The sequence below is a fragment of the Leucopleurus acutus genome (genome assembly GCF_964270905.1).
Source record: "Leucopleurus acutus genome assembly, chromosome: 10".
Lineage (NCBI taxonomy): Eukaryota > Metazoa > Chordata > Mammalia > Artiodactyla > Delphinidae > Leucopleurus > Leucopleurus acutus.
In genome coordinates, this window is record NC_139153.1 from 45,993,743 (window position 1) to 46,014,693 (window position 20,951).

The 20,951-nt window shown below is 49.4% G+C and overlaps 1 protein-coding gene across 2 annotated transcripts in view; it reads left to right on the forward strand.

Annotated features, from left to right (window-relative positions):
* Positions 1 to 11,439, forward strand: part of TRAK1 (trafficking kinesin protein 1) — a 104,637-nt gene extending 93,198 nt beyond the window's left edge. For both annotated transcript variants that reach the window (XM_082849146.1, XM_082849147.1), the window contains 2 exons: positions 5,273 to 5,375; positions 8,598 to 11,439. In XM_082849146.1, the coding sequence (XP_082705272.1) occupies positions 5,273 to 5,375; positions 8,598 to 9,396 (902 nt within the window). In that variant the 3' untranslated portion in view covers positions 9,397 to 11,439. The remainder of the gene's footprint in view (positions 1 to 5,272; positions 5,376 to 8,597) is intronic.
* The last annotated feature ends 9,512 nt before the right edge of the window (positions 11,440 to 20,951 follow it).

Below are 20,951 nucleotides of genomic sequence, written 5' to 3' on the forward strand. Positions count from 1 at the left end.
TGCCACAACTACTGAGTTCACGCGCCTCAGCTAGAGCCTGCGTGCCGCAAACTACAGAGCCCATGTGCTCTGGAACCGGCGGGCCACAGCTACAGAGCCCATGCACCCTGGAGCCTGCACGCCACAACTAAAGAAGAGAAAACCTACACGCCACAACTAGAGAGAAGCCCGGGCACCACAATTAAGATGCTGCATGCCTCAACAATGATCCTGCGTGCTGCAACTAAGACCTGCCGCAGGCAAAAATAAATAAATATATCTTTTTTTTTTTTAAAGTCATTTTATCTCCTGAAGATACCCCAAGGGCCACCTGAGGGAATTTCTGGTCCTCTCTTTGCCATTCCGTGAGATTGTTCCTCTGTTAAGTCACTTTTTAGATGAAACAGAGTAGACAGCTTGGTGTAGGGGGACAAGTAGACTTTTTATTTTTAAAAATTTTGCAGGAAACACAAGTTGTACAGAAACCAGGAAGAGATCTTGTGATGTGGTTCACAATCTCTGTGCTAGGAACCTCCCCAGTGCCTATGGGCTGGATGTCTGCACTGGGGACTCAGGGGTCCCTAGAGCTGCAGGACCAGACGGGGGCTGTATAAAAGAAATGCTTAAGAAGCAGAGAAAAAGAGTCACAGGCCCATGTTAAGCCTGGAACTAAGGGCTTAAAAATGTCATCTTGTAATACTGTGTAGTTTAATATCACTTTTATTTTTAAAAAAAGAAAAGAAGCTGTACTGCTGTATCTGAAACTGCCCTTGATTCCCAACCGCCCCCCCCCCCAGAGAAAAACACTTGTTAAAGCCACATTGATCCCAAACAGCATTTATGTAAATGATGAAGCACATGGCAAACAAAGGTTTTATGGAGTTTTTCCCACATGGACTCATCATAGAACTTTTTTTTCCCGAAAAATTCACATGCAGAGTTATATAAAGAAGTGATAGAAAAAGTCTTTAGAGCATTTTTCTATGCCCTGAGAGTTTAGTTTTTTAGGAAGAATTCTAAAACATTGCTTTAAAAAAAAAAAAAAGGGCATGTGGCTGACAGGCAAAGGTACGCGTCCCACCTCCACTGTGGTTACTCCTTGAGCAAAAAACAACAAAGTCATTAGAAGCTGGTAAAAAGATGAAAAAAAAAAAGTGCTGATGTTTGCAGGGCTTTCAAGCCATGCCTTTAAGCTGGATGGACAATGCTTTTACTTTCAATAGGTTTGTTTTTGCTTGGACAGAAAAGGTCGGCCAGTGGATGCCACTGTTGCTGTGGTGGCAGCTACTAGAATTAAAGGAGGTGGGGGGAGTGTGTGTGTGTGTGTGTGTGTGTGTGTGTGTGTGTGTGCGCGTGTGTTGGTGAATGAGTTTATAGAAATGGCAGAGCAGATCCAAGTCGTGTGATGGTAGCTTCACACGACATGTTCAAATGTAGAAAAGGGGAAAAAGGTCAAGGCATTTTGTTTATTTTATACAAGTTGGCCACTTCCCATGAAGAGAGGGAAAAGAATCTGGAAGGCTGTCAGTATGTCACAAAGATAAAACCCCTTTTTCCAAGATTTTGGGATGGGTTTGTCATTTTAAAGAAAATATTTTAATAAGTTACTTCTGTAAGCCAAAAAATAGCTTGGATGTGTAGCATGGCCAGCATTCCTCTGTCCTCAGAGATCCCCTTGGAAGCCGTGTGTGTGTGTGTGTGTGTGTGTGTGTGTGTGTGTGTAGGTCCCAGCTCCCCATAGAGTTCAGTAGGTGAGCTGCATCCTGACAGCTGTGTGGGTTCCCGGGAGGGTTCTTTTAAGGACGATGCTACGATGGCCTTTAGAGAGAGAAGTTTCTGGTCTCCCCGGCACATTCCCAGCCTGGCCTTCCCTGTGGGTGGGGGAAGGAAAGCATCGTTCCAATTGACCGACATGTATGAGCTCGTGTGAACAGATCTCATCACGTGGACGGCCAGGCTGCAAAGCTCGGTCACCCTGCAGGTCCCTGCCGGTATACCCAACCTTATCCGCGTTTCTTTCCTCTTCTCACCATTGGATCCCTGGGCTGTGAGGAGAGCCCTGGGCTTTCCTGCCCATCTTCCCTGGAGACCCGAGCCTTCCCCCAAGCAGCAGTCAACCCGGTCTGGGTAGCACACTTGCAGATAATCCCCAGCGTGGTCTTCAGGGCATCCAAGAAGGAAGCCCCAACTCACTGGAGACTCAGGGCTGGGCCAGGGCTCCCTCTCGACCAGCTGCGGCGGCAAGGTCCCAGGCACCCAATGTTCCAGTCAGTACCAGGCATCGTGTGCCCCCAGAGGAGCATAGCCAGTCAGAGCCATTTACCAAGTGCACCTGCTCTGGGCAGAAAGCACACCGGGGTCGGTCAGAGTGTAAGTGGGCAGGGGCACTGTCCCCCTTATACAGCCCTCCGAGACCCCACCTCTTCTGAAGGGTGTGTGCTTGCGTGGCATATTTTAAAGAACAAAAAATCTACACGGTAGCTACCTGTAGGCAGTTCACCAACGTAGACGGTCTTGAATAATCAAGGATTAATTAAGTTTAAAGGTTCTCTTTGACAGATGAGAATTTTGTACCAGTTTCAGAACCCACGGCGGGAGGAACAGAGAAAAATAATAAAGGTTAGGGTCTTTTGAGGGCGTGAAATGCAAGTTCATTCCTAAATAAAATACTTGATGAAAGTACTTGTCAGTGTTAATACTTTTGGCTCACAACACTGCAGTCCTCCAGTCAGACCGAGAAAAGGAATGAGGATTTAAGTAGGAAGTCAGAACATTAAATCCCAAACCCCTGTCCTTGGAGGCCCCGAGCGAGCAGCATGCAGTTAACCCACAGCACCTAAGGCAGGGCTTTGAGGTGCAGTGGTGACTGCAGTAGTGAGCGCTCCCACTGAGCCCCTGCTCCCTGCCTAGAAGACTCTGTCCGTGCCTCTTGCTTTGGGAATTTGCTCTCTCCTGTTCACAGAACTGTAGGAATCAGCCCCCAGCAGCTCAAGGAGCCTCGGGTGACTCACTGTCTCTGTGTTGTGTCCCAAGGAAGGGAGATGCTGCAGCGGCCCGGTGGGCAGTGGTGACTCGGAGAGCTGGCCGGTCCAGGCGTCCCAGTGGTATTGCGGAGGGGCCGAACCTCTGGCTTTGGCACTTTTGATCCTTGTTGTTGATTTTCCTTGGTCTTCTAAAGCTGTCCATCGCTTCTGGGGAATGATGACCTCTGAATTTTAGCAGCCTTTTCCTATTCCCAAAACCCATTTGCAATAAGATGGGTTTTGCTTCTGCTGATGCAACTGTCTCTCTAAAATGTCCATCTCACACTAACTGTTGCGATTGAAGATCCGATATGTCATGGGGTGGAGAAGGTGAACATGTGTGACCTTTTGATTTGATATTCTGGCCGTGTATTTATTTAAATGGGGTACACTTCTAAGTTTAAATCAAGCCTTGCTTTTGTTTGATTTTTTAAAAAAATGTTCTCTCTCTTTCAACTGTTCTGTCTTAATTACTTCTACTTACTGCACTTTTCTTTCCTCCCTCCCAAATAACCCCTCACGCCTGTTATTCGGAATGCTTTTCTCAGGTTTTTTGTTGCTTTTGCTTCTAGACCTTATTGCAATCAGAGAATCGTGATTGGTTGGTTGCCTTTTCTTCACAGCTTCTAACATTTTTGTTTTGCTTGCAGTCATTTCTCAATTATCTGAGTTCCTAAACCATTACTTTTTTGCTTGAGAAACCAAGATGCGTAAAGGCTATTTTTACGTGTGCTTTCCACCCCCCTCCTCCTTTGCCTGGAGCTCCCAGTGGCTGAGAGTTTGTTTGCTCTTGTGGCCGTGGTGCTGGCTGCCATGCCAGGGGCCACGGGAGCCTTCCTTGACCCAAAGACATGGATTGGACCACAATAATCAGGGGAAACCAGCCTTGCGTAGCTCCTGAGTCACCGCCACCATTTTTGTGCCTTGGCTGTGTCCTGCCTGCCTTCAATTTGCGTGTCTCCAACATGTTTTTGTTTGTTTGTTTCATCTGGGTTCTAGTTTTTTCTTTTCTTTTCTTTTTGTTTTAAGATACAATCACCCGTGTGTGGATCTGTAGGGTCGGGGCACCGATCTCTTCTGGTTTGTTTTCCTTTTCCTTTTTGTCAAATCCAAGAGAAAACTTGCCATAAAGAGCTAGAAGATTCTAGTTCCAGCCTTTCGAATCTTCAGCGTGCTCATGGCCTCCGATATCCTAATCCGTTGTCTCCCAAGGAGGTCTCTGGGGGCTGAGAGGCTGCAGGGGTGGAGTGGGTGGGGAGGGGGGCTGACCCAGACCTCACCTTGCATGCTATTGGGAGCAGCATCATTTTTCCTTTTTTTCTCTCTTCTTTTTTTACATTTGAGTTATGAATGAGGATGACCTCTACAATCATGATGTCTCCCGTAGACTCTATTCCTACGTATCCCCTGCCGGCTTTCTGGTGCATGGTCCTAACGCTTCTGTGATTTACTTCGCTCCAGATCTTAGTCTTTCAGCTGCCTTAACAACTCTTTGGAGCTTTCAGAGGAAATAAGTTGAGGACCACTTGTTCTGTCTCATTTTCATCAGAAACCAGACATCCTAGAGATGGCAAGAAAGCAGCCCAGGGGGACTGGTGCTGCTTTGCACCGCTGTGTGTCAGCCCAGCCCAGGTCCTGGGACTTCAGCCCCACGGAGAACCCAGGCCCTGGGACTCCTGCCACGTTGTTGCTGAGGCAGCTGAGGCCCCATCCCCCTCCCTGTCGACCACAGTTAGACAGTAGTGGAGCCAGCTTCCTCAAGCCCCTTTTTGTGTAAACAGAAAAGGGAGCCCGTGAGCCTTGCCCTGTTCCCAGGCGCGAGTGCCCCTCCCTGCCCTGCACCTCTCCCCTCCCCTTGGCAGAGTTTGGCACCTACTTGCCAATGAAAAGAAAAGTAAAGCAACAAAAGAAGGAAGCCGATTTGGACCTCTGAGGAGGGAACCCAAATTTGCCCCCAAGGGCCCATTAGCCCTTCAAACTGGATCCACTACTGGCCAAAGAACGCTGATGGGAAACCCTGTCTGGACTGGGTTGGAAGCTGGAATTCGATGCTCTGCACACCAGTGCTCAAAAGTGTGGTTATTTTTGAGGGACCACCTTCGATCCAGAACATTTGCGTTTCACCTTCCTCGCCCAGATCCAGTTCACAAGGTAGCCCATCGCTTCTTGCATCTGTCCAGGGTCATGCGGGATTTTGACTTTTCTCATGGGTGTACTTGGATGCAAGGACTATATTTTGTTCCTCCCTTCCCCCCGCCGCCCCGATTTAGCCCACCACCCTGGGAAGTGCATGTCACAGACAAACTCCACCTTCACCTTCACCACCTGTCGCATCCTGCACCCTTCAGACGAGCTCACGCGGGTCACACCAAGGTAAGGGACCCGGCCGGGGGGTGGGCAGGGTGGGGTGAGGTTGAGACACTCCCCGTGAGACTTAATCCTTCAAATCTACCCCTAGCCAGTGGAAGCATCTCCCAAGCACTGCAGTCGCCTGTTCTAAGTCCCATCTGTTTTTCTTTCTTTCTTTCTTTTTGAATCAAGACCCCTATTGATTCAGATCCAGCACAGATAGAGAGACCTGGACCCACTTTTAGTTGCTCTTTTATTGGCCGTGGAAGATTCTTACGTCCCTTCTCAACCAGCTGAAGTTTAGGGCACTACCACAGCCCCTAAGGCCAAGTTGTTGGCTTTTTGCCCCGAAGTTTGTCAGTAGAACGTGTTCTTTCACGGAATGGAGTTACTGAGCCCTGTGGTAGCACTTATGCCTCTGGCGATGGCCCCAGGGGCCATGCATCACAGCCACCCTGTAATGACCGAAATGATAAAACTTGAATGGAACCACATGCCCAGCGTGGTCCATTTCCCTTGGGCACCTCCAAGAAGTGATAAGAGTTGGTACCATAGGACGAGAGGACTTGTATGGCCTGGGCGGGGGGGGGGGGCAGTCTGCTGGCTGGATTTCAGAGCTTCCAGTAGAAGGGAAAATGGTCTCCCCCAACGTGGTAGCGTGACCCCATCAGCTGATTTCTCTGTGGTACGAGGTGGCAGGGTGAGTGGAAGGTAACTTACGGGAGAGAGGCGAGCAGGGCCAGCTCGGAGGGAGCAGCTGCCCCAAGGAGCACCTTCAATGATGAATAATTCTCCGCAGGTCATGTGAGGAGGACGACGAAGCAGCCCCAGGCCCCGTTGAGCTGAGAGCAGATGTAGGGCAGAGAGTGAGCCCGCGGGCGAGGCAGGGGGTGAGAACACCACCAGCAGGGCCCCGTGAAGGAGCTGTGTGTGCACGCGTGGCCGCCACTAACCCACGATGTAGGCGTGGATGTGTCTCTGATTGTGCCTGGCTAACTCGGCCTTGACAACGGATACCCCTAACCTGTCTAAATGCCCCAGTCACTCCGAGTGCCAGCACTAATACAGGTCTAACCAAGGTTCTCACCGGAAGGGGACCTCCAAATTTTAGCTTGTCTCTCCGTCTCCCTTTCTGCCTCTGGAGAACCCGGCTTCCCTATCCCTCAGCTTTATGTTTGAAGAGATCGTGTTTAAAACCACTGGACAGAGCTTCGCCCTGGGAGAGGCTGGCATCCTGGTGCCCTTCTGACTGTAGCCGTAGGACTCGGCACCACACTCCTGCCTTCTTCTCTAAGTCCTTCTGGCCTCGTCAGGGATGAAAAAGCCTGAGAAGTCAGTAGTAAGAAAAGGTTTTTTACCTGAGTTTGAAAGAATGGCAGCTTGAAACAAAATAGAGAATCTCCCTGGGAATGGCTCTGTGAACAAGATTTTAAGTCCAGATTTTTGGGGGGCCCTCTATTGCTTATAGATCAATTTTGTAGAATTCCACCTGTGCCTTCTTTTTTTTTTTTTTTTTTTTTTAGCGGTACGCAGGCCTCTCACTGTTGTGGCCTCTCCCGTTGTGGAGCACAGGCTCCAGACGCGCAGGCTCAGTGGCCATGGCTCACGGGCCCAGCCGCCCCACGGCATGTGGGATCTTCCCGGACCGGGGCACGAACACGCGTCCCCTGCATCGGCAGGCGGACTCTCAACCACTGCACCAACAGGGAAGCCCCACCTGTGCCTTTTGAAGAATCCACCTTTTAACCTTAGGAATCTGCTGTGGTTTCTAATCCCACGTTCCTCTGAGTACTCCCGACCCACCAGCATCCCCAGTCCCGAGCTTGTGTGAGACAGGCCTGTTCTGGGTTCCTCACCCTGTGCAGACTGGCCGGTGGTGAGGTCACCTGAGTGTGCAGCCAAGTGATGCCTCCACTTGTACTTGCCCTTGACCTGTCCCTCCTGCAGGAGGGGGCCCTGCTCCACTCATTCCAAGGACCTGCTCCAGAGCCCATCCCCTTCCTCCCCTTTCCCTAAGTTGGTGCTTTGTCCAAGGTATGTGGCCTGTCCCCTGTCAGGCTGGGGAGAGAGGGCTCTATCCCCCGGCTCCCACGGACCACCCAGCTGCCTGTTCCCAGGGGCACCTGCAGCCCCTGCTGCGTCCTTAGGCAGGTGCCAGGGCAGATCTCATGAGACCGTCAGGAAGGATGTGTTTTCTGTGCCGCTCAGTTGCTCATCCAGGAGCAGCTCAGGGCCTCTGTGCCTGGGTGGCCTCCCTCCATCCCTGAAGCAGTTGTTAAAAGTGGATCTCTCCTGGTTTTCAGGCAGACAGCAGTGCATTCCCCGCTGCTGCCCCTCTGTTATACCTTCTGCCCTAACTCCCTCACTGCTGGATACCAGCTTTTGGAACATAGTGGGTCCTCAGTCAGCATGACATGAGTAGACGAAGGAATCTTTCCACTTTTCCTTTAGTAACCAGGTTTCATACACCCAGTGGGCCTTTTTCTAGGTGGTTCCATAGATGAAGATCTGATAATACGTGACGTGGCTCCTTCTGTCCCAATAACTCCACTCATCAAGGTAGACTTGGGCACCCACGGGAGAAGAACTAGAGGGCAGCAGGGTGCAGAGGAAAGAACATGTGGTGGGAGTCAGGAGGCCCGGGTCTGCTGCTGAGTTGATGGGCACCTTCGCCTCAGTCTCCCCGTCACCCTAGGGTCCTCCACCGAGATGTCCCACCTGCTTCGGCCATTCCCAGGATAAACTCTCATATCCCGTAGCCCTGGTTAACGTCTTGCCTCAGGGAAGCGGCTACTGGGAAGGAGGGCAGGAATCTGAGTCAATTTGGTAGGGACAGAAAGCCTCTCTGCTGAAGGCCTTCCTCCCCTATCTTTGGGGTCACTCAGACTTGTGTTTAAATCCAGGGTCTTCCACTGAGTAGCTGAGTGTGACGTTGAGTAAGTCACCTAAGCTGAGCCTCAGTTCCCTCACCTGCAAAGGGGGCCGTTGTACCCACCCTCTAGGGCTGAAAGAGGGAAATCACATGCAGCTTCCTTAACTTAAACCACGTCCTCACTTCGGGGAATCCATGGCCCCTTTGGTGAGAGGAAAAGCAGACATGGAAAGAGGCACCTGGGGAGCCTGGGCTGGGGGAGTCCCCTTAGCATGTCCTAGGCCTGCGCTGCACCCCTGCAGGCGGCTGGCCACGGACTGCTTCCTTCGTGCTCACGGGCGTTTTCTGATCAATGACCTGTCTTTTCTTATCAGCCTTAACTCGGCCCCGACTCCAGCTTGTGGCAGCAGCAGCCACTTGAAGTCCACGCCGGTGGCCACGCCGTGCACTCCGCGGAGACTGAGCCTGGCCGAATCCTTCACTAACGTCCGTGAGTCCACAACCACCATGAGCACATCCCTGGGGCTGGTGTGGCTGCTGAAGGAGCGGGGCATTTCCGCGGCTGTCTACGACCCCCAGAGCTGGGACAGGGCCGGCCGGGGCTCTCTCCTGCACTCCTACACCCCCAGGATGGCCGTGATCCCCTCTACCCCGCCCAACTCGCCTATGCAGTCGCCCATGTCTTCCCCGCCCTCCTTCGAGTTCAAGTGCACGAGCCCTCCCTACGACAACTTCCTGGCTTCCAAGCCAGCCAGCTCCATCCTGAGGGAGGTGAGGGAGAAGAAGGCTGTCCGGAGCAGCGAAAGCCAGACCGATGTGTCTGTCTCCAACCTTAACCTCGTGGACAAAGTTAGGAGGTTTGGTGTGGCCAAAGTGGTGAACTCGGGGCGAGCCCACGTCCCCACCTTGACTGAGGACCAGGGACCTCTCCTCTGTGGGCCCCCGGGCCCCACGCAGGCCCTTGTCCCCGGAGGCCTGGTACCTGAGGGCCTGCCCCTTGGATGCCCCACTGTCACCAGTGCCATCGGCGGGCTCCAGCTCAACAGTGGCATCCGACGGAACCGCAGCTTCCCCACCATGGTGGGGTCCAGCATGCAGATGAAAGCCCCCGTGACGCTCACCTCGGGCATCTTGATGGGTGCTAAACTCCCCAAACAAACTAGCTTACGGTGAGGCTGGGAGAAGGCCCTTCCGCTAGAGGAAACCAGTCTTGCTCTCCCCTCCCTCCCCTCCCCCTTCACTGCGCACGCTTCCTCTGCTCTCCTCTGCCCATCCCCTCCTGAGCTAGACAAATCAACCTCGTGCCTAATGGGGGCAGAGTGGAGACTCTGTAAAATGTGCACATAGGACTTGGAGACCTGTATCTGCCCTGCCCTTCCTTCGAATCCCACGGGAAGCACCCCAGCACCGACATCGCTCTCTTGAGGACTTGGCCCATGCTGGCCGGGGGCAGGGGCAGCCCGGTGTCTTTCCTCCTTCTTTCCTTTGAGAAGCGTTGAAACCCCCACGTGTGTTCTTATCCCATGGATAGGAAACCAGTGAAGTGGCTGGCTGCCGGAGCCACACATCCTGAGCTGTCACGTAGCACAGTGGCTGTGCCGCCTGGTGTCACTGGGCACCTCGTCTCACCCTCCCTGTAAGAGCGTAAGGGGCCTCCGTCCGCTGCCACGTGCAGCTGCTGTAGCTTTCACGATGGGAGAGCTGTTCTTTCTTTCTTGGGTCCCAGCTTCTTCAAGACCATCACGGCTCGGCCCCAACGGACGGTCGCTTCTTTTCTTGAGCTGTGACTTTTTCTTCTCATGCCTTCAACCTGAATTCATCCCTCCGTGTTTTGTAATCCACCGTCGGGCCAGACGTCTGACCTGAAAGAGAATGTATTTACACTCCTGCTGCCCCGTTTGGCAGCCCCTGTGTGTTCTGTGTGATTTGTTTTATTTTTCTGCTTTTTTTTTTTTTTTAATATATGCAGGGAAGTAATGGTACTAGATGGGAAGTCGCAGTGAATGTTCTCTCTGTGGTTCTGTGACACCAAAATACAAGTTTCAGACACACCAAGCCGCTAATGAGATAGCAGCTTATTTCTGGGACCCAGTGTCACAACCAAATTAAGACCAAGATGATTTTAACAATAGGATCATAAGGAAAGGGGGTTGGGGAAAGGTGGTGGATGAAATTTTGTCGACAGTAAAAGAGAAGAACCATGGCCAAAGGTAACACCAGACTGGTTCACAGAGAAATGAGGCTTTGGCAGTCCTCTTGTTCTGGTCCTTGTTCTGGACCCTAGACTGGTGAGCCTGCTTTCATGTCTGTGGTCTTCTTCTGCAGCCGTTCGATGCCCTCAAAACACGTTTTGCCCTCTTGTTTCAGAACAGAGTGGTCCCCAAAAGCCCTTTGTGTCCTTGTGCCACTTTTCATCCTTAGGAAAAGGTAGAGGTGTTGTGAGAAGAACCATGAACAGACAGGGAGTCTGGTCCCATCGCCGTCACTGACTAAGTTTCAAACTTTTATTTATTATTTGTGTGTGCCGTATTTTAAACAAACATCTTCTGTCCTCTCCAGCTCGGTCACGGTGCGCCTGCGGCTTTCCAATCCGAGCAGGTCATTTATTTATTCTGATCTGAGGACTGCACTGCATATCACGGTGCTCTGTGGCCATTTCTTCCAGACATTTATGGAAGGATAACACCATAGGAAAATGAAATTGTCATTTGCACCCCCCATTACCCTCCTCCCGCCACCCTTGGCAAAAGACGTATCCTTCAGTTGAGTGAGTGTGACCTTACGTCCACTGAAGATACTTTGAGAAAGTCCCCAGGAGCAAGCTTTGGTCCCATGATTTCATACTATTTATTCTCTGAACACGAGGGCGTTGGTTAATTGTGTTTTCAACTCTCCTCGCTGTGGTATGTGTGCACTCACTGCAAGGAACTTATATCTTTTTATTTGAATGTATTTTAAAGCCGTAGGTAGAATAACAAAGGAATATGAAAACCATGGATGGAACGGACCATTTTATGTATTCAGAGAGAGGGGCCACCCATCATCATAAAGGAAATACCCGTGTAAAAATCAACAATTCGGAGCTTGCAGTATTTAGTATGGTTAATAACTGATCAACATTGTGCACCCACTACCAAAAAGTGTGTTGTAATGCATCCAAAATCAACAATTAAATTTTATTTGCTAGTGAGTACCAATAAAATAAGTTCAAATGATGGAAAGCACACTGCTATTCTGATTTGTATTTTGTTCTTTTCATTGAGGAGACAATCGCTATGAAAGACTTGAAGGTATTCAGCTCTTGGGGGAACTGAAACGAAAGTCATATACTTCTGTTGTAACCCACCTTTCTTTTAATGTAATACATTCCCTTAGATAACCTTCCAATCAGAACCTGAAGCTCCTTCTCACTTTTCAGGGCTGCATACTACTCCACCACGTGCACATGCCCACTGTGAATACATACACACCCCCGTGGACCTTTAAGTTAATTCCAAATTTTTGCTCTCACAGCACTGTAATGAAAAAGCCTTGCGTATGTGTAATTTTCCACATACATGAGCATATCTGTAGGATATATTCCCAGATAGATGTTGCCAAATTGCCCTCCATAGAACTTGTTGAGACTTAAAAACCAAGCACAGTGGAGGATCGCCGTATGGGGAACAAAAGGATAAAATAAAATTTTCTGCCACCTTAATATTTGGGAGCAGTGAAATCACACAAGCAAACAGTAGTGGGCGGTGGCGGCATGCATTTCAATCAGGTGCTACCGTTTGGTAGTGGTGTGACCTTGGGCAAGCCGCTTCTGTTTGGGTCCTCCACTTTTTTAACCTGTAAAATGGGAATAGTAATACACCTTAGGGTTGATGAGCTGAGGGAGATGTGTTTTGAACATCTATGGGACATGGTGATAAGTGATCAGCTTCTCTCACGGAGAAACTGTTAATAAGAGAGGGATGACCCCAAACATGGCGTAATAAGGCCTATTTCCACAGAGAATTGAAATAGGCTGGCGTGAGAGATGGGCTGGCTACGTTGGGCAGTCAGGAAAGGCCTCTCCAAGGAGGTGGCGTTTGAGCCAACCATGTGAGATCTGGCATACGGGCATCTAGGCAGAGAGAGCAGCTGGTGCCAAGGCCCAAAGGTAGGAAAGCATGTGGTGTGTTTGAGGAACAGAGAGAAGGTCTGCATGGCTGTGTGCCAGTAGAGAAGGGGAGCATGGTTACGGCAGAGAAACCAGTGTCACCAAATGGCCCTTCTGATCCCCATGTTTCCCAGTCACTTTGCAGTGGGCAGGGCACGGGACTAGTTCTGGCCAGTGAGCTGTGAGCAGAGAAAAGTCCATGCATGATTTTCTGTGCTCTTCTCTTGCTCTGAAGCCACATGTTGAAATGATGGCATCGCAAGTTGGCAGAGCCACCATTGTCCTGGGCCTCTGTGTGGACCAGACTCCCTGCCCTCCAGCATTTGACATATGCTCTGAAGGAGAAACCAACTTTCGTTGTTAAGCCAGTGAGGTTTTGGGGTGCTGCATCAGAATCCCAGGGGGTAGGGTCCAGGTATGTGTTTCACCAAGCCCGGCAAGGGGTCCTGGGGCTCACTAGGCTCTGAGAACCACTGTGCTCGATCAGGCGGAGTTCGGGTGGGAGTCCTGCCGTGGGAGGAGGGGGTTCCCCTCCCCAGTGTCTCCCTATCTCGGACTCAGGGAGGCCAGACAGCTGTAGCTGTAGCCACCTTGCTTGAAGTGGAGAGAGAGCGTGGGTGGGTGAATCTACCAGCTGGGGCGGGGAAGGCTTTGAGACAAGGTGACCCTGGATCTGGGTTTCCAGGGTGGGCAGGATTTGCCAAGTGGGGAGGGTATTCCAAGGGGAGGAGGGATGGGAAAAGGAGCCTGGAATGCATGCTTCTAAGTAGAATGCTGAGTAGAAGGGACAATAGAGTTAGAAAAACCACAGTTTTGCAAAACTAACTCGTTTAGACAACAGTGGATGCTAAAACTACTGGGTAAGAATTTGTTAGGTAGCAGGATATTTACATACATGGTACCTTCCCATAGAATGTTTATTAATTTTCAAAGTGCTGGGGAGGTACCTTTGCAGTGGAGAAACCTGTCGGGCAACACTTTAAACAAGTTATCAAACTGAACATTACCCAAATGGGACAAACTGGTATCAGGTACCACTCACGTGTGATGTCCTGGGAAGGACACAGCACTTCTATGCAGCTGTTCCAAAAATGCAAAACCTGAATCATGAAGTTGACAAATTGACGAACCCAAATTGAGGGACATTTTATAAAACCATGTACCTGTTCCCTTGAAAAACATCAATGCCATGAAAGAAAGAAGAATTGTTCCAGAAGAAAGGGACAACGAATACAATTCATGATCCCAAATTGGAAAAGATGCTATACAAGAAAAGATTGGGATGATCGGAGAAATTTGAATATTGGGAGTATATTTTAAAATATTGTATTAATATTAAATTTCCTGAATTCAGTCCTTGTACTCTATGTGAAAGCATGTCCTATTTCCTAGCAGAGACTAGCCAAAGGGTTAAAATAAAGGGGCCTGCTGCCTCTCTGCAAGTCACCTTCAGATATTTCTTGCAAAAGCAAATAAGAGTTTTTTTTAAAGGAAGGTGCAAGAAAAGGAACCCTCAAAAGGTGGGAAGCACCCTCGTACTATATGTTTTGTAAATACGAAAATGAAGGCATTCTTCCGTCTTGTGACTGTGGCAGAGGGTTGCTCGAGGTGGTTTGGTTTTCCCCTCCCTGTTCTATGATGAAATTCCTTCTGTATATCTGAGCCCTGCCCCCTGCCCAGGGAGCTTGACCGGAGGGCACCATGGCCCAAAGGGAAGTTCTCAAAGAGGCAGCTGATGGGACCAGGAAACAAAGATGTCAAAGTCTTGGTTTTTAGTTACGAAGAAAAAAAAGGCTGAGTATATGTTTTGGCATAGGACAAAAAGATCTGGATGGAAAACCTAGCAGTTTTTCCTTCTACTGCTTACTGCCTCTCCCCCATGCCCCACTCCATGCCTCCCAGGGCCCAAACAGGTTCACCAAGCTGATGCAGGAAGGAGGGAGCTGCTGCGGCAGCCTTCGCCTTCCCTGTCCCTGAACCAAGTCCAGGGTCCGGGGGAAGCCCCAGATGAGTGTGGGGATCCAAGGACAGGCAAGCTCATTTCCTGGGGGGATTGAGAAAGTGGAGATGTCCCAGAACCCCTGCGCAGCTCCTCACCCCCATCACAGGGCAGTGACCACAGGGAGAGTAGAAGTGGCAGCAAGTGAGTCTCAGTGGAAGGATCCGCAGGAGGTCCCGAAGCGTCTAGCACCAGGCAAATGTGGGACTCACTTCCAAACATTGCCTGGGAACAGAGGCAGGTATGGCCTGGGGGCTTCCCAACAGGATAAAGGAAGTGGACATGTGCCTACCCCAAGCTCGAATGAGAGCCGGTGCACAGAACTCAGATGCTTCCTGGGGAGAAGTTGGTGGAGGTAGAAAGTTATTCTGAATTACCAGAATTGATTGGGAGATCATAATAGGGGTAAAGTCAAATTTAGAAAAAAATTAATGTTTTGCACATTTGGAAAACACCATATCCTGGGAGGATTTATTTTCTTTGGCCTGTAGAGGGCACTTGGAGATAGCAGAAGACCTGAAGGAACCTGCCCTGATGATCCAATCCTAAAATCAGGTGGGTGTGCTTTTCCCTGGAAAGTAATTCAAGGCAGGCAGCTGTCCTAGTAGAGACACTGAGGAAAGTCACGAGGCCTGGTCTAAGTTCACCAGGTGAACCCAAGGCAGGCATTCACAGCGAAGGGCATGACATACACACAGGTTTGCGGCATTAGTGAAAAAACTGAGCGTAGAATGGGGAGGAAACCACCTCGAATATCCTCCTGCCACACCCAGGAGACGGAGGAAAGCACCTTTTTTTTTTTTTTTTTTTTTTTTTTTTTGTGGCCTCTCCCTTTGCGGAGCACAGGCTCCGGACGTGCAGGCTCAGCGGCCGTGGCTCACGGGCCCAGCCGCTCCGCAGCACGTGGGATCTTCCCGGACCGGGGCACGAACCCGTGTCCCCTGCATCGGCAGGCGGACTCTCAACCACTGCGCCACCTGGGAAGCCCGAAATCACCTTTTTAAAATAGTTTACAAAAAAACATTCTATGTTACGGTATTTCCATCTTTTGAAATTAACCCACCCCACTTTTAATATATCTTCCTTTTAAAAATAATCTTTATTCTTTATGATTGAATCCAGAGTTGGAGGAAGTATCTGTTCAGAGAAAGCAAGCAAGACGGGAACCTGGGGAAGCCGCATTCTGAGGGGAGGCACTGCCCTGCCTTAAGGAGCCCGACTTTGAGATGAGACACAGCCCTGCCTCAGGGAGTGCGAATCTAAGGGGGAAAACAGCCTTGCCTTGAGGGAGCTGCATTCTGAGAAGAGATACAGCCCTTCCTCAGGGAGCCCCGCCATGAGGACACACAGCGCTGCTCTCGAAGAGCCATAGTCTGAGGGGGAGATACAGCCCTGCTTCAGAAAGCCCGAGATGAGGGGAGACACAGCTCTCCCTGAGGAAGCCCCAGTCTGCGGGAAGGGACAGCCCCGCCTCAGGAAGCCCCCCTCTGAGGGGAAACACAGCCCTGATTGCAAGGAGCCCAAGTCTGAGTGGAGACACCTCCCTACCTCAGGGAGCTCCACTGTGAGGAAACACAGCCCTGCTCTCCAAGAACCACAGTCTGAGGGGGAGATACAGCCCTCGCTCAGGGAGCCCCACTCTGAGGGGAGACACAGTCCTGACTTCAGGGAGCCCCAATCTGAGGGGAAAAAACAGCCTTGCCTTCAGAGAGGTGCATTCTGAGGGGAGATACAGCCCTTCCTCAGGGAGCCAGAAAATCTTATGGAAGAACAGCCCTACCCTCAGGGAGCCCCAGTCTGAGGAAACACAGCCCTGCTGTCCAAGAGCCATAGTCTGAGTCGGAGATACAACCCTGGCTCAGGGAGCCCCAGGCTGAGGGAAGATACAGCCCTGGCTCAGGGAGCGGGAAGCTGAGGGGGAAGAAGAGGCTTGCAATCAGGGAGCTCCATTCTGAGGGGAAACGCCTCCCTAAGTCAGGAAGCCGCACTATGAGGGAACACAGCCCTGCCATCCTTGAGGATCACAGTGAGGGGGAGACACAGAGCTCCGTCAGGGAACCCAGATCTGAGGGGAGACCCAGCCCTGTTCTCAGTGAGCTCCAGTCTGAGAGGTGACACAGCCCCGCTGAGAGAGCCCCATTCTGAAGGGAGATACAGCCCTTCCTTAGCCCGAATCGGAGCGAAACACAGCCCTGGCCTCATGGAGCGCCAGTCTAAGCGGGAGACGGCCCCGTCCTCGAGAAGCCACAGTGAGGAGGTGGGGATGCAGTGATCCTTCAGGGAGCCGGAATCTGAGGGGAGACACAGAGCTGCCTCAGGGAGCGCAAACAAATCTGAGGATTAAAACAGCCTCGACTTCAGGGAGCCCCATTCTGAGGGGAGGTACAGCCCTTCCTCAGAGAGCCAGAAACTGAAAGAAACACCGCCCTACCCTCAGGGAGCCACAGTGTGAGGAAACACGGCCCTGCTCTCAAAGAGGGAGAGAGAGATCCCTGCTTCAGAAACCCTGAGTCTGAGGGGAGACACAGCTCTTTCTCAGGAAGCCCCAGTCTGAGGGAAGATACAGCCCCGCCTCAGGGAGCCTCAGGCTGAGGAGACACAGCTCCACCCTTGAGGAGACACAGTGAGGAGGAGATGCGGCGCTTTCACTGTTTCACTGGCCCTGGCCGGGGTCAATCCCTAGTCAGGGAACTAAGATCCCTCAAGCCATGAGGGGCATGGCCAGAAAGAAAAAAGAGGAGCTCTAGCCCTGCCTCAGGGAGCCATACTCTGAGGGGAGACACAGCCGTGACTTCAGGGAGCCCTAGTCTGATGACAGAAACAGCCCGGCCTCAGGAAACCACTCTCAGAAAACACAGCACTGCTACTGAGGGGCCACATTCTGAGGGAAGACACAGCCCTGCCTCAGGGTGCCTGACTACGAGGAAAAACTGGTCTGCTCTCGAAGAGCCCCCGTCTGAGGTAAGACAGAGGGCAGGGCAGAATTCCGCAGGATTTTCTAGGGCCAGGCAGCTGCAGCACTGGGGGGCCGTCGGTAGCAGAGACTCCCAACTGCAGGCTAAAGTTTACGGACATTATTCAGAAGAGAAAAGCCACAGCTGTGTCGTTCTCCCAAGCCCCGCAGTATATAAACCCTTGGTCCCCACAGGGGCTTCTGTGTGTCACCTGTGACACTAAGGCCCAGAGTAGCAGTGACAGCATGTGACCCCTGACTCTCCTGGTTACCTGACGTCCAGCCACCGGTGGCCTTCACCACCCTTGGGCTACTAGTCTGTGACTGGAGAAGAAACTGCATTGCATGCTCGGATGTATGAGGGGCTGACCCACCACAGAAACGGTTGCTTGGCTCAGGAACTGGGTAGGAAGGTACCTCCACTCCCGTCAGCTCATATCCAGTCTCTGGGCCCCACTGAGGCTGCCCTCTCAAGGCCGGAGTTCTGACCAGCAGATGACACAGGGATGAGTACAAGGGTCTTAGCCAGGTGTCAACAGCCAGCCAAGCCCCTGGGACTTTAACAACATGTACTGTGCTGCTTCTCAGCCCTCAGTGGTGAAGGATTGGCTGGTTGGTTTTGATTTTTTGTTTTTCTGATTTGCTTGTAACCAACCACCTTTTTTTTCACATCTTTATTGGAGTATAATTGCTTTACAATGAATGGTGTGTCAGTTTCTGCTGTATAACAAAGTGAATCAGTTATACATATACATATGTTCCCATATCCCCTCCCTCTTGCGTCTCCCTCCCACCCTCCCTATCCCACCCCTCTAGGTGGTCACAAAGCACCGAGCTGATCTCCCTGTGCTATGTGGCTCCTTCCCACTAGCTATCTGTTTTACATTTGGTAGTATATGTATGTCCATGCCACTCTCTCACTTCGTCCCAGCTTACCCCTCCCCCTCACCATGTCCTCAAGTCCAATCTCTACATCTGCATCTTTATTCCTGCCCTGGCCCTAGGTTCTTCAGAACCTTTTTTTTTTTTTTTTTTAGATTCCATATTTATGTGTTAGAATACGGTATTTGTTTTTCTCTTTCTGACTTACTTCACTCTGTATGACAGACTCTAGGTCCGTCCATCTCAGTACACATAGTTCAATTTGGTTTCTTTTTATGGCTGAGTAATATTCCACTGTATATATGTGCCACATCTTCTGCCAGCACATTCATCTGTCGATGGACACTTAGGTTGCTTCCATGTCCTGACTTGTAAATAGTGCTGCAATGAACATTGTGGTACATGACTTTTTTTGAATTATGGTTTTCTCAGTGTACATGGCCAGTAGTGGGATGGCTGGGTCATATGGTAGTTCTATTTTCAGTTTTTTAAGGAACCTCCATACTGTTCTCCATAGTGGCTGTATCAATTTACACTCCCACCAACAGTGCAAGAGGGTTCCCTTTTCTCCACACCCTCTCCAGCACTTGTTGTTTGTAGATTTTTTGATGATGGCCATCCTGACCAGTGTGAGGTGATATCTCATTGTAGTTTTGATTTGCGTTTCTCTAATGATTAGTGATGTTCAGCAACCTTGCATGTGTTTGTTGGCAACCTGTATATCTTCTTTGGAGAAATGCCTATTTAGTTCTTCCGCCCATTTTTGGATTGGGTTGTTTGTTTTTTTGATATTGAGCTGCATGAGCTGCTTGTAAATTTTGGAGATTAATCCTTTGTCAGTTACTTCATTTGCAAATATTTTCTCCCATTCTGAGGGTTGTCTTTTGGTCTTGTTTATGGTTTCCTTTGCTGTGCAAAAGCTTTGAAGTTTCATTAGGTCCCATTTGTTTATTTTTGTTTTTATTTCCATTTCTTTTTCTAGGAGGTGGGTCAAAAAGCATCTTGCTGTGGTTTATGTCATAAACTGTTCTGCCTATGTTTTCCTCTAAGAGTTTGCTAGTTTCTGTCCTTACATTTAGGTCTTTAATCCATTTTGAGCTTATTTTTGTGTATGCTGTTAGGGAGTGTTCTAATCACATACTTTTACATATACCTGTCCAGTTTTCCCAGCACCACTTATTGAAGAGGCTGTCTTTTCTCCACTGTATACTGTTGCCTCCTTTATCAAAGATAAGGTGACCATATGTGCATGGGTTTATCTCTGGGCTTTCTATCCTGTTCCATTGATCTATATTTCTGTTTTTGTGCCAGTACCATACTGTCGTGATTACTGTAGCTTTGTAGTATAGTCTGAAGTCAGGGAGCCTGATTCCTCCAGCTCCATTTTTCGTTCTCAAGATTGCTTTGGCTATTCGGGGTCTTTTGTGTCTCCATACAAATGGTGAAATTTTTTGTTCTAGTTCTGTGAAAAATGCTAGTGGTAGTTTGATAGGGATTGCATTGAATCTGTAGATTGCTTTGCATAGTAGAGTAATTTTCACAATTTTGATTCTTCCAATCCAGGAACATGCTATATCTCCGCATCTATTTGTATCATCTTTAATTTCGTTCATTAGTGTCTTATAATGTACTGCATACAGGTCTTTTGTCTCCTTAGGTAGGTTTATTCCTAGATATTTTATTCTTTTTGTTGCAATGGTAAATGGGAGTGTTTTCTTAATTTCACTTTCAGATTTTCATCATTAGTGTATAGGAATTCCAGAGATTTCTGTGCATTAATTTTGTATCCTGCTACTTTACCAAATTCATTGATTAGCTCTAGTAGTTTTCTGGTAGCATCTTTAGGATTCTCCATGTATAGTATCATGTCATCTTCAAACAGTGACAGCTTTATTTCTTCTTTTCCAATTTGGATTCCTTTTATTTCCTTTTCTTCTCTGATGGCTGTGGCTAAAACTTCCAAAAGTATGTTGAATTATTCAACATAGTGGGCAGAGTGGTGAGAGTGGGCAACCTTGTCTTGTTCCTGATCTTAGTGGAAATGCTTTCAGTTTTTCACCATTGAGGATGATGTTGGCTGTCGGTTTGTCATATATGGCCTTTATTATGTTGAGGAAAATTCCCTCTATGTCTACTTTCTGCAGGGTTTTTATCATAACTCGGTGTTGAATTTTGTTGAAAGCTTTCTCTGCCTCTATTGAGATGATCATATCGTTTTTCTCCTTCAATTTGTTAATATGGTGTATCACGTGGATTGATCTGCGTATATTGAAGAATCCTTGCATTGCTGGAATAAACCCCACTTGATCATGGTGTACGTTCCTTTTAATGTGCTGTTGGATTCTGTTTGCTAGTAGTTTGTTGAGGACATTTGCATCTATATTCACCAGTTATATTGGCCTGTAGTTTTCTCTCTTTGTGACATCTTTGTCTGGTTTTTGTATCAGGGTGATGGTGGCCTCGTAGAATAAGATTGGGAGTGTTCCTTCCTCTGCTATATTTTGGAAGAGTTTGAGAAGGATAGGTGTTATCTCTTCTCTAATTGTTTGATATAATTCACCTGTGAAGCCATCTTTCCTGGGCTTTTGTTTGTTGGAAGATTTTTAATCACAGTTCCAATTTCAGTGCTTGTGATTTGTCTGTTCATATTTTCTATTGCTTCCTGATTCAGTCTTGGCAGGTTGTGCATTTCTAAGAATTTGTCTGTTTCCTCCAGGTTGTCCATTTTATGGGCATAGAGTTGCTTG